This window comes from Calonectris borealis, chromosome 17, assembly GCF_964195595.1.
Source record: "Calonectris borealis chromosome 17, bCalBor7.hap1.2, whole genome shotgun sequence".
Taxonomy (NCBI): domain Eukaryota; kingdom Metazoa; phylum Chordata; class Aves; order Procellariiformes; family Procellariidae; genus Calonectris; species Calonectris borealis.
The window spans coordinates 11,896,053-11,921,441 of record NC_134328.1 but is presented as its reverse complement, the minus strand read 5'-3'; the positions used below and the strand labels follow the sequence as shown (position 1 = coordinate 11,921,441).

At 49.2% G+C, this 25,389-nt stretch overlaps 1 protein-coding gene across 2 annotated transcripts in view; it reads left to right on the top strand.

Moving 5' to 3' along the window:
- The window catches only part of PMEPA1 (prostate transmembrane protein, androgen induced 1), a 49,598-nt gene extending 25,436 nt beyond the window's left edge, over positions 1–24,162 (top strand). For both annotated transcript variants that reach the window (XM_075166604.1, XM_075166603.1), the window contains 3 exons: positions 14,806–14,960; positions 21,513–21,566; positions 21,667–24,162. In XM_075166604.1, the coding sequence (XP_075022705.1) occupies positions 14,806–14,960; positions 21,513–21,566; positions 21,667–22,215 (758 nt within the window). In that variant the 3' untranslated portion in view covers positions 22,216–24,162. The remainder of the gene's footprint in view (positions 1–14,805; positions 14,961–21,512; positions 21,567–21,666) is intronic.
- The last annotated feature ends 1,227 nt before the right edge of the window (positions 24,163–25,389 follow it).

Genomic DNA, 25,389 nt, shown 5'->3' with positions numbered 1-25,389 from the left:
TGAATGGATTCAGAGTTTTAGTTATGCAAATCGGATGCATTAATTAACCCCGTTGCTATAGCTACTGCTTTATTGTTAAATGCAGTGAAAAGGGGACAAGCTGTGTCCATGGATAATCCTCCCCTCTGTGCTCTTCCCCCCTTCCCCGTCCTCCCGAAGTCGCCCTCCGCCCCGGTGCGAGGGCAGCTGCCGCTCTCCTCCCGGGGGCCGGGGTGCCCACCCGCCGCCGAGCATCCTCGTCCCCGCGGGCAGGTGGCGGGTGGCCTGCGGAGGCGGCTCGAAAAGCCGGGCTAGAAATCACCTCTGTGGAAGGGATGGGCGAGCCGGGGGGCTCCTCGCCCCCATGGCCTCTTCCCTCCACCCGCCCCCAAAACCCATTGTCGGGGCTGACCTTGCGGGTCGGCTCTCCGCTGCTGCCCTGTGTCATCAATCTGCCGTCTGGGGGCTGCGTGGGGACAGGGCGGGGGTGCTGGGGACAATGGGGCAGGCAGGAGGGACACAGATGTGCCAGGGGATTGGGATTGGGATGGGGCGGCTTGTCCCGCCGCGGGCAGGCGAGGGGAGGGCATGGGAACCCAGCCCCCTTCTCTGCTCCGAAAACCGTCTCTGCTGTGCAAACGCTGCTGGGTTTTACACGGGAGAACAGCTTCTCTTTTTGTGTGTGCTTAAAAACTAAGAAATGCACAATGCCACAACAAAATATGGACCTTCCAGCCTATCTGCTGTAGGAGTTAAAACCTTTCTCAGGCTGTTGCTACAGCTGAGGTGGAAGTAAATTTGTTACCTTTAATTTATTCAGATTCGGTGCATTTTTACTCATCTCCCTCATTCACTCTGGCATGTGTATGTGTGTATATAGAAATATAAAATTTTTTTTGACATCTCTGTGAAATGCACATGCATTCGCTCCCATCTGGTGGTGTTCAGACCAGTTCGAGAACTGAACTTGAATATTGCAGTGACCAAGCACAGTGTGTGTGTCTGGGTAGTTGCATGCCTTTTGCGTATTTTTTTCTGCAATGCATAATTATGTCTGTAACTTAAGATTGTTCTTGTTCTGTAGGAGATGAATTGCCTTGTGAAAGGTCACTCTTTTTGTAAGCAAAAGCTGCAAAACGATATAGCCGATAACGGTGCTTAAGAAGAGGCAGAGAAGGGAGAGGTGTCCTGCTGAACGGCCCTGGACAGGGCTGAGGAAATCCGGTCGCAGTTACAGCCCTGTCATGACCTGTGTGGCTTTGGCCAGCTTGCTCAATCCATGTTTCGACATCCGTCTGCGAGCTGCTTGTCGGGGCAGCCCGTGCAGCACCGCTGCCCAGGGGCGCGTGTCCTGGAGCCCCCGGGGGAGCTGCGGTGCCGCAGCCTCGGGTTGGGGGCACGGCGGGGTCCCCGGCACAGCTCCCGAGTGCCGATGGGCTCCTCGGCGCTGCACCGGGTTGATAAGTGAGACAGCGTGGGGGGAGTCAGGCTGATTCATGCAGGCAAAATGCCAGAGGAGCACAGGTTCCCCGGCCACAGCTCGTGGTCTTTCGTGGCTTCTCTGCGCCTTTGCTGATCCCTGAGCTGGGTGTGAGTTGATGGGTGTTGTGCTTGTGGCAGGGAGGCACGGGCGTTGCTGCTTGTCCCCGTGTCCCTCTCGGGGTGCCCCTGCTCGAGCGCTGGTCCCACAGGACTTGCCAGGCACCGTGCCGGGGGTCGGGTGCTGGCACTGGGGCACCTGAGCCGCAGCTGGCTCTGGCAGGGCCGTGGCCGAGCATGTTGGGAATCGGCCGAGGAGTGGTTTTCCCAGGAGTAAGTGGAAATGGAAACTTCTAGAGAACAGCCAGGGTGGAGGGAAGTGGAAAGGGAGGGCACTGGGAAGGGAGACCTGGTAAAACCTGGTATAGCCAGCGTTCAGCTGAGAGAGGCTGTGCTCCATGCTGATGACAGCTGTAAACCTCCATCCTGCACCCGTGCCCCGTCAGTGCTGGCTGTTCTGCAGTGAGGTGTCCCACACGGAGCCCAAAAGCCTGTGCCATCTCACCGCTTTGCAGGCGAGGAGAATGCTTTGCTGTTGCCTTCCTTTTTGTGCACACAACAAATGCAGCGTACTGGATCCTCATGACCTGCAGAATTAAAGTTGCCTTGTTTTGATGGGCCTGGTGACTAATGAAACATATATTCCTTAGTGTCTGCACAGCAGCGGGAGGAGGGAGCAGGCTACGGCACTGCCGGCAGTGGTCGGTGGCATGCACCAGGTGATGTGGTGCAGGCGGCTGCGGTTGACTGTGAAGCTGCAGGTGCCGTCGGTGCGAGGCAGCTCCCTTGCAGCGGGAGACGGGGCTCAAACGAAGTTGGAATCGGAAACCCAATCCCTGTAATAGCTGTTAGCTTTCTGGAGAGGTGGCAAAGCCCTCCCTGGATGGAGCGCTTGCTCTCCTCGGAGTGTCCGTGACTGGCAATTTGTCTGTCGAAACAGATGTGGGCAGCAACAAACATCTATTTCTATAACTAGAAACAAATTTGGTAATTGCCTCTTTCAACAGGACTTGCTCAAGCAGGAAATGAAATTCCTAAATGGCAGTTAGCAAAAGTATTTATAGCTAAGTTCATAAATGAGATGTGCTTTCCTTTGTCATGAGTTTCTGCTGGGTGGAAGGAAAAAACCCTCTACGGTAGCAAGCCACATATTGATCAGGAGTGTTTCCAGGGTATACGAAAATACTTATTTATTAATGTGCTTATTTTTACTAGCTGTAGAGATAGCCCTGACAAACAAAACCTCTTTGGTCTTTCAGGGTCAGCTGACAGCGTTTGATCCAGATATTGTGTACTGTGTTTTTGCACTTGTTCTTTGGTAGATTTTTTTTTTCTGGTTCATGCTATTTATGATTGCAGACTGTAAACTCTTGTTCCTGTGTCCCTCTCTGGATGCTCGTGCTGCCCTCGCCCGTGCCCCAGACGTCGTCCAGGCCTGATGCCGTCGTGCCACCTCTTGGGGAGCAGGAGGTGCTCCTGTTGTTCTCAGCTTGGTGGGGGCCATGAGCCTTTCTCAACGTTTTTTAGTGAGCAAGCGAATTTACCTATCTTTTAAGTGCAAAATCAAAATTACTGTATTCTTTTAATCCAGTTTCGCTGTCCTTACTCTTGGGAGTAACTTCAAAAGCAATGTACTCCTTCCAGTCATCTCAGTAGACTGGGATCAAGCTTACTGCACATAAAATGTGTTGTCTCAAAACCTGGAAAAGGGGAGGGCAAAGGGAGGGAAGGCGTTGGCGTATGCAAGATTTTAGAGTCCAGGTGTCCCAAACCTCGTTAGTTCTCATTGCTCTGAGGGAGCTGATTAATGTCTTCAGGAGTTCCTCTACACAAGTCTCCAGTTGACAGGACCCTGCTCAGAGCCAGGAGGTGTCCCAGCTGAAATTGCTGCTCACCCCAGCTCTCACACTTGCAATTTCCGTGTAAAAGCTGAGTGCTGCCGTGCCGGTCCTGCCTTTCTGGCCCTTGAATGCAGCTCCCACTCCCTGCAGCTGCTGCTGTGGCCATGCTAACTCGGGAAGGTCACCTTTTAAAAACAGGCACAGCAGTGTGATCAGGATAGTTACTGTGTTTTAAGGACTAAACAATTCTCTGGGGCCCGACCAGTCTGATAATTCGGTGGCTATAAGCATGAAATGGGGCCATTTCCTTTAAAACAAACAAAAAAAGGGGGTGAGGGTGCAGGATGAGGCCATCATTTGCCAGTGACTCAGAGGATGTGATGCTTGATTACCCAGGGTGACAAATGAAGACAACTAACTATGTTAAACACAGTTATGGCCCAAGGATTGACACTATGAATATGAGTTCTTGGGGCCCTATCACCCATTTTCCAGCAATGTTTCTTCTCAAACTGTCGCCTTTCCTGAGTCCCACTTGCTCTCTGCCCTCCTGCCCGTTCTCAGCCTGCCATCACTGGCTCGCGCGGCTTTATTTCTGCTTGCTGCATCAGAACCGACCATGTTGAATCTGGAACTGCAATTTAGCCGTTAACTGTACTGATGATGCATGAAGCAGGACCAAATCCGGCAGGCTCTTCCCAGCTGTCCTGCCTGTTGTCACCGGCCTGATCCTGCTCTCTTTGATGCCTCGGTGTTGCTGCTGCAGCTCCAGCTTCAAGATGCTGCTGATTAGTGCCAGCAGGGGCAATATCAAGATCAAGATCATGTTCTCTGTCTTTCTCCAGTACTTCCCGTGCTGCCTTGTAAACAAATACAATTGTTGACAATCTGATGAGCCCTTTGTATGTGGTTTTATGGAGGTATTTAGAAGATAAATGTAGCAGATAAATGCTAATACACGAATATTGCAGTAATGACTTTGCCTGGTCTGATTGTTTCTAAGATGACCTAACAGACGAGTGGAGGGTGAGTAATCTGCCATCTGAAGTTCTTTGTTCTTTCATCTCTTCTTCCCCATCCACGGTCTCTGAGGGGGAGAACATTGGTCTCTTTAACGAGTGGAGCCTGGCATCTGGTGGGTGAAGTGGCCTCTGTAAGCCAGGAGCAGTGTTCGGTGCTGCACCCTCTCTGGCAGCCTTTGGATTCCAGCTGTTGCCTGGAGCTGTTTTGGTTCTTGCTTAAATTAGAGCAGTTCAAATGTAATGTTTAGCATAATGGGCATGTCCCCTTTCCAGGCGAGGCTGGGAAGGGTGGGCCAGGGCAGAGCTGCTTGCACCGCGCCGTGTTGCTGCCGTGCCAGGGTATTTTCCGCCATGCCGTATGCATGAACAGGGGCTGCGAGGGGCCGCGGTCAGACACAGTCCCAGCGCTGGCCCTGCAGCCTCTCTGCGGGATGCTGCAGAGTCCAAGCCCCCGCAGCTGCTTGCTGAGGAGTTGTGAGTTTATTCCCTGCTAAAATCATAACTGAAGGGTGACTAGATTCAGATGGCTCTTCTCAAATTCACATTCTTTAGCCTTGAGTAGAAAAAATGAGGTCCACTCTTTGGCTACATTGCTTAACCCACATCCTTTTACAGAGGCTTTGATGAGCATCTGGCATAACAACCGCACTTAAGCTGGACTCAGTTCTGCTGAGTTTAACCCTCCGGTCCTTCCAGGGAGCCACATGCTTGTCCAAAGTGTGCCCAAATTGTGGTATAATGTCTATGCCTTGCTCTCCGAAAGTGCACTTGCAGCCGGCAAGCACAAATGCAAGCTCTTGGGGCAGGCATAAAACCTGCTCTAAACCGAGCCCAGGTAGGCGTGCATGGGGACCAGGCGGACCTCAGGCCAGCTCTGTGGACCCCCCTTTGGTCCAGGCCTGCTGCAGACTAGTTCAGTAATGCTAGCTCCTGACCTTTCTGGTTCTCTGCTTGCAAAAGACGGCGTTTCAGCATGTGCAAGGCAAGACGGTACAGGGTTTCCTCAAGCTTTCATTTTCCAAAAGTGATTAGGACTTGTTTAGAGCCCTAATTATTGGGGCATGCAAGGTAGCAGTAGGCTCTCAGCTGTTCGTGGCAAGGACTGTCCTTGTGTGTCTCCTTGTTCTCGACGGTGCCTCTGGGCACCGCTGAAGCTGTGGTGCTCTGAAATGCCAGCGAAGACTGGGGAGGGGAGCGGGTCGGGCTGTCAAGTAGCTGACAGAATGGATAAGGGTGTCTCTCCTCCTCCTCCTCCGCAGCTGCTGGTGCCCAAGCCCCTGTCCTTGCCGCTGCCTTCGGCCGGAGATGTGGGTGCTGAGAATGGCTGAAAGTCAGACCCATCACTTCTAGTTTAGGGCAGCGTCTCTTCCTACCCATTGGCAATAAGTTTCATGCAAAGATGGCAGCCCAGGTCTGCTGGAGAAAATACTGGGTCATATCCTTCTTGTGCCTGTCAAAGGGCATGGGTGGGGAGGGGAGCAGGCTGGGACCTCTGGACCAGCGGCTGAGAAGGATGCTTGCTATAGGATGCTATTGAAGCAGCCCAGGTTTTGGGTGACAGACACTGGTGCTGGAAGAGGGAGACCTTGGTCCGCCCCTATTCCAAGACTTGTTTTCCATTTGATCTTTGAGGAGCTGTACAAGCTTGTTCAGAAGCCTTTAAGGTTACTGGCCTGAAACCGTTCTTGGCCAAAATCCTTGAACATCCCTGCTTGGTGTCCCACAAAACTTGTAAGTGCAGAATTTGAGGAATCACGGACAGGGAGGAAGGATGCATGGATGCTCTTCAGCTCCAAGCTTCAAATTATTGCCAGTGCCAGTCTGATCTGGACTTCTATTTCTCCCCACCACCTTCCTGATTACTTTTGAATAGTCTCATCTGCACATGCTCAGTCAAAAAGTAGCTGTACCCTTATTTATATCTTTTACATGCTTTTTTTATGTAACTAGAGCATTGCCATCAAGGGCTACAAGGAACCTGTTCAAACAGAAGAAGCCCAAGGGTGGGGGTGGATGAAAAGATGAGAAAATTGGGAGGAGAGGGAACTGCAATCAGGGCTGTGCACATCTCTGCTGCGTCTTGCTCTGAGTCAAGCAGCCAGGGCAGCTCTGTGGATATCGGAGGTGTTAATGGAAAATCAGGGATGAAAGTGCTCGCTGCGGATTTGTGAACACTTTTCATTAATTCATCCAGTTAATTTTGCCATATCTGGAAAAACTCTGTGTGTGTAGAGACCTTCCTTTCTGGGGTGTGTGGGGGAGGTGCATGGAGGAGGGAGCGTTGCAGTCAGTTGAACTTACCCTGAATCCCCAAGGATTACGGAAGAAGCCAGGACATGTGGTGTGACATTACAGTGCCACCATATTTAGCTGATGGTAGGCAGCAATTCATTTACGGATTTCATAAGCTACAGGACCGGACGTGACCCGACTGTCCCTGGTCTCCGGTGGCTGTGCCGGAGGCCAGTGCCACTTGCTGGGTGCTGCTGTGGGACGGTCCCCACCGAGGTGCCCTGCTCCATGTCGTTGCGGGATCTTGGCTGGGATCTGTTGAATCACGGTGCTGAGTCACCCGCGTGAACCAGGCTCCGTAAATAACCACAGGCACTCCACGAAGCGGCCGTGCGCAGTGAGGAGTGGAAAGTGCTGCTTCGTAGTTGGAGCAAGGGCTCCGGGAGCATCCTCGTCTCAGCTCTGGCACAGCCTCTCCGTAAGCATCTCCTCGCATCTGCCCAGTGCTGTCAGGCATCCTGCTGCCGCCCCGCAGGAGGCACGTGCCCGAGGGCTGGTCGCTGGCGGAGGGCTCGGGTGCCCTGTGCTGTGGCTTCCTGCTCATGTCAATAGACACGTGCCCAGTAATTGCGTCCTGCTGCTGGTGGGCTCCTCAGCTCTGTGCCCGCACGGGAGCCACGCTCCTCCTGCAGTCCCAGGGGGGACCAGGGTCCTCGGCAAGGCTGATTGAGAGCTGGGTCTTGTTCCTGGGCTGAGTGACCCAGGGAAGACAGTGTCCCCCTGCGGTGGACAGGCTGGGAGCCTTGGCTTGCCACTTGGCAGCTGATCTAGGTGCCCAGGGTCAGCGAGCACTCCTCCGCCTTGCCATGGTCTGTCCCTCGTTGCCAGTGGTGCATCTCCCATGCCGAGCTTTGCTCCAGCTGCTCACCCTCTTTGGCTTCCCAGGTTCACATCATTCTCTGCTGCCAGCCTCATATACCTGTGTATGGACTTCATCCGTAGGCTAAGGCTCTGCCGCGGGAGGAAGAGGGAGGCTATGGTGTGCCCACTGCTGCAGGCAAAGCCCTGCTCTCAAACCCTGCGTGGGCACCTGCGGGCCCCCCTGGGGTGGTCAGGGGTGCTGCAGGGGCAGGATGGGGCGAGGGAGCTCAAGGTACCTGCCGATGGAAGTCATCCTTAGCCTGTGTCTTCTGGAGGCTAGAGAGATGCCGCTCCGGTTTGTACAAGACCTGATGACATCTCTCTGTACTTCAGCAGGCAAGTTAGAAAAGTCTCAATCTCTTTCTGCCCATTTTATTGAGGCTTGTTAGGCAGCAGGAGGAACCTCTGTACACCACCGTCCCATTCAGCCTCGGTGTAAAAGCCGTTGCAAGTGTCAGAAAGTGAACACCAGAGGTGAAGGCGCCGTGCGCAGCGGGGTTCCTTGGCTCTTGTGTAGAAACATCACAGGATGTTTCTCTGGGAAAATAAGTGACATGTAATTAAAAATAATCCCTATGTATGGCGGGAAATGGCCAGTCTGGAGATTTCTATACAGCTGGGTTGCAGAGTAACGTCCCAGCATAGACAGGGAGTCTGTTACCTGGGATTGCTGGTGTTTGTGGAGGGTCTTCAACAAGACAGTCCTTGCACTGCGGTGGGCTAAAACCCGAGGCCGGGTCAAGCAGCCCTCCTGCCCGGCGAGGAGCCTGGCTGCCTGTGTGGGCAGCGATGGCACGGCGGTGATTCAGGGGAAATGCAATTTCCACAGTTCTCTGAAACTTCTGAAATAGCAAAATCTGTGTTGTTCTCGGCCCCTTTTTAGTCTCCCTGACTCTTACTCACTTCCTTTTGGATTTTTCGACTACTCAAATTCACATCAGTTCCTAGATTAGGGGGAACCGCTGGAGATCAGCTTTCATTTTAAACCCACTTTTTTTGCCTTTTCTGTGACCTGTGCTATTGCAGATCTTGGGGCAATGTTGGGGAAGTTCTCCCATTGCGGTGGGGCTGTGCCCACCACTCCCAAAGCCTGATGACGGCTTTGCCTGCCCCTGTTACCAGCTCTCCTCTGTACCAGGCACATGGAGCAACCTCAAAACACAGTTTTAGGTGTATTTTCCTGAAGAATGCTGATGAAACGAGTGATAATGGGGCTCTGACGCTGAGGAACTGTCACAGGAGCATCCAGCAGCTGACGTGCATATCCCATCCGTCCTGGATAAAAATTAACTGATGCTTCATTAACTTTCAACAGCAAGGCTTACTCGGGAGGTATCTCATCCTGGCTTGAAGCAGAGTGTTGGGTTGCCTCACACCGGGCTGATGTCCACCAGAAGATGAGATCAGCAGCAGGAGTTTTTTCTCTACACCCTTAAGAGCATATTCTTGATAGTCAGTGCAAGCTTGTGATAGGACTCATCGTGCTTGAACTGTCCCAGCAATCTGTTTCAAGTCAGAACTAAGGGGGTTTTAATGATAAAAATAGCCAGAGGAAGTGAAAGTGAACATCAGAGAAGCAAAGTGTTCTGCAGGGGATTCTTTGCTTGCTTTAATTTTGTCTCAGCAAAACAGGCTTGGGTTTTAGCATGGTGCACCACAGCATTTGTGATGACTAGCAATTTTTTTTTTTTTTAATTTTTCTTAGGAATTGTGGCTAGTGCAGCTACATTTGTTCAGCTTAGCCATTATCTCCTGAGTAATTTCACTTCTCCTTCTCATCACTTCTCAAACGATATGCAATTCCAATATATATAGGAATCATAATTGAAGCTTACAGAGAATTGTTTTGACCTGCAGATGTGTATTATACCCAGCTGAAAGCAAAGGTCATCTTGGCTGAGACCCTGTCTGAAAGCTGTTCTGTCCACTTGTAAATGATAGCTGGAGTACCCGTAATTATTGCAGCAAAACGCAGGTGTATATTTTTTTTTTTCTCCTCTTTATACTTGCCAGTGCTTTGGAGCGTTTGTCTTCAGCAGTGATACTCTATGTGGAAGGAAGAGCATTAATAAACTTTATAGTAAGCATTTTATGAACTGTAGTACAGCTGTAAAAAGTAAGGAAACGCATTTAAAGTATACCATAGCCTCACCTCCCCTGCAGCCGTGTGAACCGTGTGTGTGTGCAGAGGCTCAGCGCTCCCAGCGTCACCGTTCACTCAAATAGCTCTCCCTCCTTGCAAAAATATTAATGAATTTTAAACCTGTGGGTGCCAAGTATTTTGTTCATAGGCACTCGAAGCTCTGAGATGCACCTTTCTGCAGCCGTCTCTGTCGAGCCGTGAGCGTGGTCTTCTGTGGGAGGAGCAGGGCCGGGTGCCCTGGCAGCCGCGCTGGTGAGGGGCCTCCGCCTCGGCACCGACCGCCAGCCAGCTGCCATTTTTATAAATTTCAGGCACTTTAGAGCCTTATTGTCTTGGTGGGCAGGCAACAGCCTGGTCTGGGCAGCAAGGGCACGTGCTGCCTTCTTCCAAAAAGCATTCTGAGCAGGAGAGCGGTCGCAGCCTGCGCATTGCAGCGTCTGCAGGCTTCGGGAGGCAGCGGAGTCTCCTATCATTCATTAATGTAACGCTATAATCTACTGTGAAACCCTTATTCAAGGCTGCATGTGGTTGAAAGTGGCAAGCGAGTAACGAACTTGAAGAATGGGACGTGACAAGTGATTTTACTTGATCACAAATATCCAGTTTCAGGATTGTGAGAATCTGGGGGAAAAATGCTTAGTTGCAAAACAGTTGCACGCGTGCTGACCGACTCCCAGAGCTGCAGCGTCTAGACAGAAAATACAGAAAAGCAGGTTGTGTCACTTAAATGTGATGTCTGAACCTGTTAGTTTGAAACGTATTCTGGAATAAAAATTATGCAAAATTAAATTAGTGTGACCTTACTTTGCATTAGGAGGCTGAATATGCCCATCTTGTAAAGCCTAGTGCATTTATAACACTTCCCTTGGGGAAAATTACAGAGAGAAATGGAATGAGGTCTCTTCTAATTGAAAAGTGACAATGATTAGGAAGCCAAATACAAAATGTGTTGAGTATTTTTTTTTTCTTGTTTTGTTGTGTGTGTGTTTTTAAGAATACCAGTAGAATTATAAATTATGTGCTTTGCAGTTTGGCTTGTTTTTCATTCCCCAAAGGCTTTTTATTAGCATGGCAGCTGAATTGCACTTGTATAATAACGTATTAACTCAAAGTTTGGGGTTTTAATGATCTTTCTTCATTAGTTTGACTGAGCTGCTAGGATAAAATCTTACCGAGTATCTCCAGCTTTCCAGTGTGTTGGGTTTTTTTCCCTCTTCTGCAAATGAAGCCCATGAAGACAAGTTAAAACAGAGGGAGAGTTGGCAGAAACTTTGGCGCCTCGAGTGGGTATGAGTCTCCTGAAACTTGAAAAGCACAAATTGAGTGTGTGGGACTTTTTTTTTTTGTTTGATTTTTAGTTTATTTTTTCCAAAGGCCAGAGTGGGCAACGTGAGCGTTCTCGGGATTAAAGCTCATCTCAACGTACCTGATGTGTTTGCTCCCAGGCGCTGCGAGGCTGCGCTGCTCCTCACGGCTGGGCTTGGGGCAGAGCAGAACTGAGGGCACTGTGTGCTCCTGCGGCGCGGGGCGCAGAGGTCCTGGTGGGTTTGGCCTCCTCATGTATGCATACAGATTGGGAAGAAATTTTAATTTCAGCAGCACCACCAAAGAAGACACAGGGGCATGTCTTGTATCTGATACTTAAGCGTTTGTTCGAGCGCTTGTCTGTTGCAGGACAAGGGTAGATGTGCTCCACTGCAGTGATTGAGCTGTTTGCTTCCCCGTGCTAACGAAGGAGATAGGAGAAGAGCAAGGCCATTGGCATGAAAAGGCCAAAGTCTGAACGGGAGGGGCTGACCAGGTTTTATCGCTCAGACACGTTTCACCAAACCTGTTTACAGAATGTTAATTTGCAGCTTAATTGTTCTCCCTCCTCCCACAAAGCAAGATACTAAAATCGCTGTTCTGTTGATAACGCCAGTGTGATTGGCGTAAGTTAGACTAGATTCCACATTGAAATAACCCAATTTAGAGTTTGAAGAGCAAGGCATGGTGCATGGCCAAACACTGCCTGTACCTCCTGGCCTCGCCCCGTGGTCCCTGTGGGGGTCCAGCCCATCCAGATGAGCAGCTCCAGGAGAAGATGCGAGGGAGACATGGGGCAAGAGGAGCGTCCATGCTGATAAGCAGCATCCCCTTCGTTCTGGTAATCACACCGTGCCTTCCTATTGCACCTCTTGGCAACTGTTTTGTAATACCCCAATTACAGGAGTCTCAGAGACAGAATAAACCGATTTCAGGGCTGGATGGGGATGGATGAGATGCCGGTGTGTTGTCTCAGATCCTGATGGAATTCCCACCCTTTCTTCTGCTTCAGGCTTTGCTCGTTCTATGTCTGTACGTGTGTGCAGGAAGCTTGGCTTAGGTTGTTTGTAAATGACGTATGTCTTGTGTGTGTTCCTTCCTAGGAAGGAATTTGGACAGTGCTTCCTGATGGCCAAAACTTCACCTGTGTCACCGAAGTACTGTGACCAATTTAGCAAGGTTTGGTTAATTTAAGGGACCTCTCGTCCTAGGAAAGGAACTTTGCTTTACAACTACCTTGGCCTTGTTTTTCTTCAGAAATATAACCTCTTTTAACAGAAAAGGAAGTTTTCCGTCACTGGCCTCATTTATATTTTTTTCTTGTGTTTTCTTACTGTGGCCAAAGCACATGCTGCGTTTTGAGGCTAAATTGACTCATCTTCCTAAAAACCTTGATTGTTTTTTGGTTTTTGTTTTCTTTTCTTTTCTGTAATGAATTCCACAAAAAGCAGGCTCTCCGCCCATGCTGGGTGGCTGCTCTCCAGCCCGTGGGCTCTGCTGCCCATGTGTAGGTGAGGCAGGGGGCTCTGGGTCAGTGCCCCCCTGGGGTCTGGCTCTTCGTGGGCAGCCTGGAGAGTACCCAAGGGAGCTGTGGGGCATCCCGTGCCTGGCTGGGGTGCCAGGGCTTCACCCCACCGGTTGGGTGCTGGAGGTCAGCGGGGATGCTCTGGGTGCAGCTGGCACTAGGACATCCCTCTGTAGGGACGCTCTCCTACATAGAGGGGATGACATGGGAAGAGACATTGTGCCTTTTTTTAATGGTTTTGAATCGTCCTCCTTTCCCAACCCTTTAAGTTTTGGAGTTTTTGTGCATCTGGTTAATCTGATTTGTGTTTAGAAGAAACGAGCTCCAGTTTGAGTCCGTTCTTCCAGCACAGAGCACCCATGGGAGCTCTCGGGTCTGGTCACCTGTCATTCCTATGGGTGAGCTGTGCCACTGCTTTGGGGCTGGATCATAAATTGTTGGGAACATGTTTCTTTTCCAGGCTCTTCCCCTTACACTGGCATTTGGGCACCTTGCTGGGGTTGCTGTGAAAGACCCAAAGCTCCTCTTTTAAGAAGATGCCTTTAGCCAAAAGGCATCTTTAAGGCAAAACTCCTTTCCAACATTTGGCTTTTAATCTCTCTCTTCCCACCCTTGTGCAATCTTGTGGTGTAGAGGCAGCTGCATTTTAGGGGTGCTGTAAGTACATGCTCCAAGTCACTCATACATCTAACTTTAAGTGACAGATAAGGCTCCTGCTTTCAAGGCATAACGCTTTTTGGAGGTGGTGGGCAGAGCTGGTTAAGCATTTTGGGCAATGGCAGAAATAGCTGCTGTTTAGCAGAATGAGCTCCGAGGTAACTGGCAGCGCTCACCACCTGGATTGTTTTCTTGACATTTATTTGCTTTTACTGGCACTTAAATGCCACCTGCCAGGAGAAAACTTTCCATAAAAAAACCCAAAATTAAATTTGCCTGACTCAGCAGAAGCCACCCCAGCTGCTACGAGTGGTGTGATGCTGCCCTTCGAGGCATGATGGGTCTTCCTATGTATCTACAGATATATACGTGTGTGTGTGTGTCTGTATAGATAAAATACAGATGGCAGCATCCATGATGGCTTAGGGCACAGCTTTCCAAAACTGGATTTTATAGCTGTCCCTACTGAGAAGCAAACAAAGTTTAAATCCCCAGAACTATTGAATTTTGGTGGTCTGGCCCCTCCTTTATGATGAGCACTGGAGTTGCTGCTGCCCGGTCCTGGGCACAGCGAGCCCTGGGCACTGCTGGCACGAAGGGGCTTGGGGGGAGCGACCGAGCAGTTCCCAGGTGGCATCTGCTCTCTGGGGGCCAAATGCATGGAAATAATGACCCCAGCCCTATGTTTGCCTCCAGTACTCAATTTTCCTTAGCCTCAGAGAGGTGTGAGGAATTATTTCCTTAAGAAATTTTAGGAGCGGTTTCTTACTGCGTCCTGCCAAGTGTCTCCGGAGTTAACCGGATAGTCTGTTGTTTGCTTGTTCTTGTTTGTTTGGAGGATTTTTGGCAGTTTTCCTTTATGCCAGTTCAAGCCACTCAAGCTGCCACTGTCAGCTGGCTGAGCCCTGAGCCGAGGGATGTCTGGAGCTCCGGGACATGGCCCCCATGGGCAGCCGCCTCGCACCCGTCTGGCGTCTCACCGAAAAGCAGGAGGTCTCCCCGCCTGCACCCTGTGGTGGATGGGCCGGTGTCAGGGGGAGGGGTGCTGCCAGTGCCTGCTGTGCCGTGCCGCGGGCTCCCCGTGCCACTGTCCGACCCCCGTGACAGAGGGGACGTGTGCTTGGTGCGAGGGTGTGCCGAGGAGGACTTAGTCCCGTCCTCCCTGGAGGAAGGAGTGGTGGTGATGGGAAGAGAATTGCAGAAATTGAGCTTGCATTTAGCTAAGTTGTTTCATTAGGATGAATTATGCTGGTTCATGGTTCCGTGGCCCCGAGCGAGGCATGCTCAGCACCAAGATGGTGCTGGTTTGGTACCCGGCGGTGGGGGCATCCCCTCCACTGCAGCTGGGAGGGCTTTGGGAAGTCCTGTCTGCATTGTAGCTTGGAAACCTCTGCTTTGTTAGATAGTCTTTAAAGATCCCTCCTAGAGACTCTTCTGTGGCACTGAAAAAGTGAATTGATGAGTTTTTTATTAAGTGAATAGCTGGGCTCAAAGCATGCAGAGCCCACGTAGGCATGTGTGAGAGCTTTATGGGAGAAAGATTCAGCAGCGTCATCAGTGTCTCGGCCGCATTAGTTCTTCTTGTGCTCAATTACATGCTGCTTTTTCTGGTGGCTTAAAGTCTGTCTGTCTCTCTTGCAGCGGAGTTGGAGTTTGTACAGATAATCATAATCGTGGTGGTGATGATGGTGATGGTGGTGGTGATCACGTGTCTGCTGAACCACTACAAACTCTCTGCGCGATCCTTCATCAGCCGGCACAGCCAGGGGAGGCGGAGAGACGAGAACCTCTCATCAGTAAGTCACACCTTGCTCTTCCAGCCCACGTTGTCCTGCGCCATTTGCCAAATGATGGGACGTTGGGGAAAGTTAGGGCCAAAGGCATTCGTTTGGGTCGTGTTTGCCCATGTGCCACTTGGCACTGCATGAAGAGACACCCTCCAGGTTGGGTCTTGGCATCATCTTCTGTCTCTCAGTTATTGCGGGAGTGGGGCCTTTTAGGGATACCTCTGGCTCTTTAAGGTGCTGTATGTTGCAATATACGGACAGCCATAGCCTCTGCCTTTGCCCTGAGCTTTGCAGTTCGGACTTTACATCAGTAAAGTAACTGCACGAGGCTGTTCCTGGTGTGTCCTGTTCCCGAAACCACCACGTACCCTCAGCTAGTTGGGGTGCATATGCCTTGCCTTTAACAGCCCCAAACTATCGACTCCTTTGGCGGCTCCAGTTGGAGACTCTTAAACAACTGTATAAAAACTTACTGCCTGCCTTGAAAAGAATAGGAAATCCTGAAAGACTTTTTCCAGTTTTCACTGGTGGAGCTGCCATTACTGTGGTGGAGGGGTCAGAAAACAGTTGTCAGCCAGACAAGCCGAAATCTCTCCGAGGGATGCTCGAGAGGTTCCCTGGGTAACCCGGGCTCCCTGCTTCATAAAAGCCCGAGGAGAAACATGTTAATTGTACCTCTGACGGGGACTGGAGGGGGAGCCTCTCCAGCCTCCAGGCAGATGTTGGTTTATGCAGTTTCCTCAAACGCAGCAGCTCAGAGAGACTTACAAGAACCTATAGAGAAAAGACATCACATTTTCTTGAAGGGTGAGCATGTACTATTCACCGCTGCCTCCATGGCTCTGTCTTCAGTGCAGGGATATCTTGTACTGATACTTTTTTTTTCCCTAGCGTTCAACCTGAAGGATCTTAAAGCTCTTTAAACGATGGGGCTTCCTCTAGGTCACTGCTTCGTGCCCTCTCCTCTGCAGGCTTCCAGGGCAGGCTGAGCACACCGGTGCTGCCTTGTGGGGGTCTGTGTGGGGCCGTGCTCTCTTGTGTCAAATCCATGCTCGCTGCAGGAAAAAGATCAAATACTGGGATTGCTTTCTCTTTTTTTTTTTTTTGAGAGAGAGAGATCTAAATCTTTTATTAACTAAGTCTGCAGTACAGCGCTGTTGAAGGCTGCCCAGCCAGCAGACGCCCAGGGCGCAGGCTGTCCCTCTGCTCCGTAGCTGCTCTTTTTGTCACACATCACACACAGCAGACGAAGGTCCCTTATCGGGCGCTCTGTGCCGAGTGAGGAAGACCCCCCCCTTGGGAAGGAGGGCTGCGCAAACCCCAAGCTCCATTAAACCACCCTTTGTTTTGTGGGCTGTGGAGCACGTCTCCGGAGGGCCCGGCAGTGAGCTCCGCTCGGGGTCGTTTGCCGATGCTGTGCAGCCAGATCAAAGTGCTGGGAGTGCGTGATCCTGCCTTAAACCAGCCGGTGCGAGGGTGGTGAGCGCTGGAGCACCTGCCTGCCGTGGGGATCAGAGCTGAACTCCCTGCAAGTATCCCGGCTCCTCCCGGAGTTACAGAAATCTTATGTCTCTTCTTACCGTCCCGTGCACCCGCTTCCAAGAGTAGCAGAATGTGGGCATCTGAGCACATGAATTATTAAAAATAGCAGAAAGATTGTTTTCCCGTTTTCAGATTTTTTTTTACTGTTTTATGTCCAGAATGTTTTACTTGAACAATACCAAAATGGTTTCATTTTACATTTTCAAAGCAAGTATTAGATCAAGCCTTTTTTATTTTAATATAGTAATTTCTGTTTTCTTAAGTGGCCTATGTTTTATTTTCTTTAAAAAGAGGAAAGAAGGCTGACATGGAAAGAAGAGAAAACCACATGAAGATTGAACAAAAAGTGCAGGCTGAATAAAAAATTGCTGACTGTTTAAAAAATAGTGCCTTTTCCCCCCCTTTTTTCTTTTTCTTTTTTTTTTCTTTTCTTTTTTAAACTTCACCAGGCCAAAATTTCCAGCAATTTTTTGACCCAATCCCCACACCAAAACAGCTCTGTTATTTATTCAACCTTCAGACACACCAGCAATTAAATGGCTTTTCAGCAAAGGTTAACCTCCGTGCCTCTGCTAGACCTCAGTGAGGATGCGGAGTCTTCAAAACCTTTCTCAGAGCTAAGGAGAGAAATGTGAATGTACCATTTTGGGGTTCCCCCCCCTTTATAATTCTTCCCCTTCTCCCTGCCCCGGTCTGTGCTGCAAGTGCCGCGCTGATGGAGTGGCAGCCAAGCTTCCCTGCGGCCCGCGCGCCCTGCGGACGGGACAGAGAAGCCCTTGTGCGCTAAGCGGGACGCTCCTTGCAGGGGGATCTATCATAGTAAAGATCTTAAAGGTAGCTCCGTTCGGATTTAGCACAGCATGTCTTTTTGTAGGAAACGGCTCCAGTCTAAACGAGCGCTGAAGGCTGGCAGAGGATGTGCTGAACTGCATACCAGTTTATGTAATCCATTAAACTTGTGCTGAACTGGTGTTGAGCTTTTTAAATCCCAAACTTCATTTTGCTGTCGTGACCGCAGATGGGCACTGGTGCTGCATACACGCTTTTCACTTTTTAAAATATTAAAGTAGTTCATCCCATGGTCAGGATACTGCTAGGTCTGCTGGAGTTGTCCTTTTTTGTTGTTGTAGCTCAAAAAATACAGCTGAAGGAGAAATTAATTTCCCTAAAATTTTTTTAAATGCAGGTCTTGCTAGCAAAGAATTCTTGTATTACGTCATGTGTTTCTCCATCACCGTTCTTGCTGTACTTAAACTCTATCTCCTTATAACCTGTACTTAAACCTGTATCCTATAACAAAGTACCTTTGTTTTTCCAGAACTAAAAATATTTAAGAAATGCTACTAAAAATTTTTTTGCAATAAGAATGGCACTGTCCCTGCACCTTTGGAACAGTGATATCCCATTCCCCCAAGAAAAAGTGGTTTAAATGCAATTTCCAAGCATACTTTTGTTCCCCAAAATGGAAAATGTAAGTCCTCCTGAAGACTCGGAGAGTTAATCTACACCATGCAGCTTTACAGAGAAAATTCTCTGACATTACTGAAACAAGCAGTTCTATAAAAGTCAAAGATTGATCTCTAAAGAAATTTAAAAGTAATTTTAGGTTCTGCAGTGAATCCTGGAATACTTGCGGAGGCTTTTGCAGCCGTATTGCTCATCAGATAGCAGAATCTCAGCTTTCGTTTCAGAAAACCATAGCTTTCTAGACTCAGCCATTGTTGAGACGATTTCAAGTCCTAAATATTCCAAAAACCAGAGGTGAGCAAGGAGAGCCCCGAGGACAAGGATTTACAGCGGTGATGCTCCCTCATGGGGCAGCGCGGTTTTTCTTGGCTCAGTGGGGCTGCGTAGCCATCCCGCAGCCAAAGCGCGAAGGCTAAAAGGATATATGTTTTCTGTCTCTGAGGCTTTGCCCTCCTCCTGCTGATTTCCAGCAATTTTAATCCCACTGTTGAGTTTTTAGGCGGGATGAGCAGTTACCCAGATGGGCTCCGCAGTAGTGTGTGAGGCAGAGGGGCGGTGTCGGCGAGCGGTCAGCGTGCTTGTGGTCGGTCAGCCGTGGGCACGTAAGCGTGTCCGGGCCAAGCCCTGGAGTCCCGGGAGAAGTGGTTAATAACAGCTGCAGAGATCCAGCTCCTACAGAAAATGAGTCTCCTGTCTGCTCCTTATCTCTCGGCGGATCCCGTTTTAATGGTGTTTCTACTGCTTTGCTACGCGTGCATCCGCATGTTGCCCGAGCGTTGTTCTTGGACCTCGTCTGTACAAACAGAGGAGTAAACGCGTGAGCCAGAGCTTTTCTTCTAAACACCTGGGTGGGATGTTGGGTGAGTGGGTACTTAGGGTAGGTTTTTGGGGGAGCAGCTCACGTAAGGGTGCGTACCTGCCCTCCCCATCGCCTGCCGCAGTGGGAAGCCCCAGCTGAGCGCGGCGATGCTCCGCACGCTGGGAAGCACCGGGCTGCAGCCGCCCTCGCGGGAGCCGGCTGACATCACTCCCCGGAAAGGGGGAAGCAGATGGGATATTGCCATGGCACTGCCCACTGCCAAGTTAAATATAAAACATCTAGCAGAAGGCAGCGGGGTACTCGCTGCTCAGGAAGTCTGCCACGGGGGCATGGCAAAGTAAACACAATTTTCGGAGTGCTTCCCGCTTCTGCCCACTGCTTTGGCGTCCTTCGGGGTGAGGTGAAGGGCTGGCAGCGTGCGTGGCAGCGCTGGAAACCCTCCCTGCGCCCTTTGGTGTCAGCGCCGTGGCTGAGCAGGGGGTTAGAGGCACGGATTTGATCTGTGGCAGATGCAGTTCCTCTTGGGTCTGTTGGCTGCTGGGGGAATTGGACTGTAGACTATCCCTGCAGGCGAGAAACACATGTAAAATGGACCAGACTAAACAGTTGATGCCTGTGTAAACAGTTGCATATTGAAGTCTCAGGGTCTGTATAAAACACGGCGTTGCATTGCTCGGGAAGGGCTATGCGGCACACAGCTCAGCCAGCGCATTCATTAGCTGTAGCCGGGAAGGGTGCCGGTATTGCGGCACTTAACCTCTGCTCCAAGGAGATGCTCCCTAAAAAACACCGAGATGTGGGAAGAATCTGGGCCGTCTCATTTCCGTATAAATCACTGTTTTCTTTGCACTGGCAACAGGGACCGCCTTGAGGTTTATGTGCAGAGCTGAGCTTCAAAAACAGGAACCTGATGGGATTCTCTCCGTATCTGATACCACGTGCGATGCCACAAAAGAAAACAGATTCCAAAGTTGGGGATAATGAAGAAGAAAAAGGGAGGGGGGCGGGAAGGAGGAGAGGGGGGAGATATAATGGGTGGCTTCTTTGGAGATTTTAACGCGGTGCTGGTGCTGCGTTTTGGGCAGTCGGGTGCGTGTTGTGGGGTGCCCGGGTGCTGAGGCTCCTGCTGCAGGGACGCCCCCGGTCTGTCCGCTCTCGAGATGCTTCTGGGGGGAGCAGAGATGCTGCTCAGCCACCCGCTGGGATAGCTGCAAAGGTATGCAGCGACGTTTTCCCTTGCATGCCGCAGCCTGGTATGAGGCCAGCTGTGCTTCACAGCTGGGTGAGGTCCAGGGAGCATCAGACAGGCAAAATCCCTTCTGACTTCATCAGCAAAGGTGTCCGTGGTGCTGCGGTACCATTGCAGGTTTTTACAGGCTTTCACCGGGGCACCGGGCTGCTCGGACCGCCACCACGGTTATTGTAGAAATAGGTATTTTCATAGTAGGAAAGCTTGTGGTTTGCTCATCTGGAGAGCCCTGCTGCGTAGGGCCCGAGAATGGCCTTTGGGTGGGACACCTTAAAGAAAAAAAGAGGAAAAAGAAACACCCTTGGCTTTTTTTTTTTCCCCACTGGTGATAAATACTTCTGCCTGTGCCTGACTTGCTAGTGCCAGAACTGGAGATTCACCTGCAAGGAACTGGGAAGTGCCAGCTCTTCCAGCTCTTACAGTTATGAGCCTTCTGGCTTGTTTTCCTCCAGCCCTGCCTGCGGGAGGGATGTTGCTATATGTGAATATTAACAATATTTAAATATTTTAGTTCTTAAGGCAAAAGTGTCTGTGTATGCTCAGAGTATCACCAGCAAATGGGAAGAACCTTTGTTTGTTTGTTTTGATCATGAGTTGTAAACTAATCTCATGGTTTGGGGGAAATTGGCTTGTGGCTTTATCGTGCCTGGGGTTGTTGGTGCCTGGGCTGGGATTGCAGGATCGGGGTGGTGCGGTGTAAGGAAGCCTCTAGACCTCAGTTCCTCAGCCTGTTTAAGCTAAGGATCACTTCTCGCTTTGGGGAAAAAACACTCTAGAACCATCCTCTTGGTACAGACCTCCTTTTTTTTTTTTTTTTTTTAAAAGCCAAATCAAAATTAGGCTTAACATTTGGCTATTCACTTATTATCTTTATTTTCCCATGATTTCCTTGATTGTGTGCATCAGAATGTGGGTGTGAGGGGGGTTTTTTTGTTGTTGTTTTTTTAAAAAAATCTTGTCATTATTTCATGGAGCATTTTCTGATGGCTTGTGAATCACCCATGGCTCATGGATCACAAATTGAAAAATACTTCTCTGGCATGTTTAAACCAGGCAGAGAAACATGCTGGGTGGGTGTGGGTGGGAGGGGGGAAGTCTGCAAATGGGAGAGCGTTGTTTGCTGGTGCCGTTCTCATCGTTCATTCTGCAAGTGATCTATTAAATATAAATGGAGGTGAAAACGGAGGGAAATTTTAATCAGAAGTGTTGTTTTCAGTGGTAATATGCTAATACCCTTAGCATAGACCCGTGTGATGCCCAGCATATACAATAGCAGCTAATACCCCTACCAGAGCATGTTGCCTGCTTAGAAGAGGGTGCGTGCTGTGCGCTGCCGCAGCCGGGGCAGGAGCGCGTTGACGGCAGCACCAGCGTCTCACCCGGGCAGTGGTGCAGGATGAAACCTGGCACGAGCCCTTTGCAGAAGGAGCTTAACCGCTGCCGGCAGCCGGACTCACTCTGCGCTCTCTTCTTTCCAATGCAGGAGGGAAGCCTGTGGCCTTCGGAAAGCACCGTGTCGGGGAATGGCATAACAGAGGTGAGGGCGATGCGGGTGCGGCTGCTGCTGCCTTTCCCGCTGTCCCAGGCTGCAGCGTCTCACGCTTCTCGCCCTCCTTCTCTCTTTTTCTCCCTTTCAGCAGCAAATCTACACTCCGAGACCCAGCGACCGCCTGGCAGTGCCATCCTTTCTGCAGAGGGACCGCTTTAACAGATTCCAGCCAACCTACCCCTACATGCAGCACGAGATCGACCTGCCGCCCACCATCTCGCTGTCGGACGGCGAGGAGCCCCCCCCGTACCAGGGACCCTGCACGCTGCAGCTGCGGGACCCCGAGCAGCAAATGGAGCTCAACAGAGAGTCGGTCCGGGCCCCCCCCAACAGAACCATCTTCGACAGTGACTTGATAGATAACTCCGTGTACGGGGGGCCGTGCCCCCCCAGCAGTAACTCTGGCATCAGCGCGACCTGCTATGGGAGCAATGGTAGGATGGAGGGACCGCCGCCGACGTACAGCGAGGTGATAGGGCACTACCCCGGGTCGACGTTTTACCAGCACCAGCAGAACAACAATGGGATGCCCTCCATCTTGGAGGGCAGCAGACTCCATCATTCACAAATCAATGGCCTTGAGAGCACAACTGCATGGAACAAAGAGAAAGAGAAACAAAAAGGGCACCCCTTTTAAAAAAAAATAAAAAAAAAAATTTAAAAAAAAAAAGGAAAAAGGCAAGAAAGTAAATGAAACACTCTGCACTTCTCGTTAAAAGAAAAAGGAGAGAGAGAGAGAGTTGAGGAAGATGAGCAAAGAAAAAAAAAGCCCTTCCCCATCTCTCCATGTATAAATATTTACTTGTTATGTCTGGTCTGAATGCACAAGCCTACCAAGCTTGCAAAAACATTTCTTTACTGAGCTGTGTCTAGACGTTTAAAAAGGAAAAAAAAATCAACTGTAGTCCATTTTTTTTTTTTTTGTTTCTAGTTGAGCTGTGTGTGAATGCTTTTTTTGTTTGATTATTTCACTTATCTTTAAAGACAAAACATTTGCACAAAAAACATTTTGTTTAAAGATCTGCAATATAAATATATAAATATATATTAAAAATAAGAGAAAGTGTATGTGTAAGGAGCAGGAGTATTTTTGTATTAGAAGAGGCCTATTCAAAAAAAAAGTTGTTTTCTGAACTAGAAGAAAAATGGCAATTTTTTGAGTGCCAACTCAAAAAGCGTGTATTACATTGTAAAAAAACAAAAAACAAAAAAAAATCAAAAGCAGGGGTTTAGAGTTATTTATATAAATGTTGAAATTTTGCACTATTTTTTAATATAAATATGTCAGTGCTTGTGTTGGTCAAAGCCTCTATCATGTCTACCATGAACCTGTTAAGGGATATACGTCGAAGTGAAGAACAAAATAGCTGGAAGGGGGTGGAAAAACGCTGAAGTGGTGATGCCAGCCCTGGGAGGAGCGGTGAGCGAGACTGCATCTTATGCAAATCCTTTATTTCCAGAGTCCCCGCGCGTGGCCGCCGACAGTCACGGCTTTATACATTCCCTACAAAGCAAGAGGAGTTGGTGTGTGTCTGTATGTCATCTGGTAGGATTATTGGAGTAAAAAGGTAAAATAAAACCTCCCTGCTTCTGAGAGTCAGTAATGACTGAAGCAGACAAAAATTACTTGATTTTTTTTTTTTTTTTTTTTTTGACAACCTCTAACTTTTTGGAGGGGGGTGGTGGGGATGAGAATAAACTTCTGTGTCTGAAGGAACAAAGTGTTTTTTGGTTTATTTCTTTCAATGTTCAACTGAAGGGCCCTATTTGGAGCTAAAGCGGTGATTATGGAAGTTAATGTGAGTAAATGGTAACGTATCCACTGGCTGCCTTTCAGCTGGGGTTTAAATATCTCATTGAAAGTACGGGCTGAGAAGTGTGGTGGTGGTGAAAGTCATTTTCATTTTGTATTCACCTCCCAAACCTCTGTTTGGGTGAACGGGCGCAGCCGTGTCTCGCAGCTCCGCCGTCCCCCGGCCTGCCTTTGGTCATCGCTATTTTTTACTTTATTATCCTAGCTAAAGAGGCGTCAGATACAGTAGATGGAAATGAATCTGCTCCTGTGATGTATTAATTAAAGGCTAAAGAAATAGGCTTAACGCTTTAGAAGCAACCCCCCTTTACCTCTTCTGAAGATACCCTTGTCCGCAGCAGCACGGTCCCACCTGCCCTCCCGCCCGCCGGGTGTTGTGCGTCTTTAATTTATCTTGGTTTCGGAAGCATTTTGTCTTACTATGCTATTGTTTACATTTTTATATTGTGTAGGTGTCTGGTAGGTGTTTTACCCTCGCGGTGATTTTGTATGTGACGGAGTGAGCGAGTGAGAAACCTGAGAGCGCGCGAGAGAGAGCGAAAGGGAAAAAAACCTGTTCTTGGTCCCGTCTCCCCGGCCGGGAGAGCATCTCTCTGAGCGCGAGGAAGGGTCCGTAGGGGAACCACAGAGCGAAGATTTTACAAGGAGGTGTGATTTCATTTTCTGCAGGATGCTATCTAGTAGAGTGACATAAATGAAAGATATAAAGGCAATAACTATTGTTTTTAAGCAACTTTTCTATTACTTGAAAAAAAAAAAAAAAACAAACCATGAGAACGGTTTTGAAGTTCTGACCATTTGAACAATATTTATATATATTTTAAAGAAGATGATGAGTAGCTGAACTTGAAGTTTGATCATTATTTTTTGCTTTTTTTATTTTTGCCTAGAAATAGTCCTGTACCTTCTCAGTATTTCAAACTGCTTTTCCACAGCTTTTGAAATCTTCATAGCTTTACAGTCGTGTAACCTAAATTTTGATGACCGTAAAAAAAAAAAAAAAAAAAGCCACAAAAAAAAGTCATGCAAAGGAATAAATCTAGTTTGTCATGAAAGGTACAAAACTGATGAATTTATACGAGTTTTTAAAATGTATCTTTCCTTTATGTAACATGTCTATTTAGTGCCTTATTAAAGAAACAGTAACCCTCCCTTTTTAGAGAGGGGAAAACAAATTGTTAGTGTCACAAGTAACCAGCGTCTGGTCTCTTGCTCCTTTGGACCTTGCATTCAATTTTCCAGTCCCCGGAGCAGCTCCCCGTGCCTGGCCACGCAGGCTGCTCCCTCTGCCGCTGCTCTTCTCCGGCTGTTTGTAAGGGAACCGGGACGCATTTATGCACATTATCCTACCTGGGGAAGTAGGAAACTCTGGTGGATATTGTAAATGAGATGCCAACCAAAAGAGAAACAGAAGTATAATATCTACTGCCCTCTTGAGCCAAAATGTGTGAATAGTGGTGTTGGGGGTGGGTTTTTTTTTTGGGGGGGTGGGGGGGTGTTGTTCTGTGAGCTGAACTAGTTTGTTTGCTACAAAAAAACTGGTTACCTCAGCAGGTTTTGGGTGGAATATGCGTCACACATTTAAAACTGAGCAGTGAATAAGGAGGTGTCGTGGGGACTGGAAGTCGTCGTTAAGTAACGGGATTGTCTTGTCAGGTGGCGTCACCCGGCCACCAAACCCCGTAGAGAGGTCGGGGAGGTGGGGAGGGGCTGGAAAGGCACGGAGGGGTAGTGGGAGAGGGTCTGAAAATGCAGTGCAATTAAACCCAGCTCTCATGCTTTGAAGTCCTCAAAATTTCAACTGATTCTGTTTGTTTGGTTTTTTTCCCCCAGTGTGAGCTTTTATTTCTCAAGCATCACCCCAAGCATCTGCAGTTCAGTGATCAGTTTGTTGAGTTCCTGGGTCCAGCTTCATTTGCCTCTTTCTCTAGTTTGGGGAATTTAATGAGTGTGAAATGAGGTGGCTCATCAACACCAAATTGCTATTGCAAATGATGC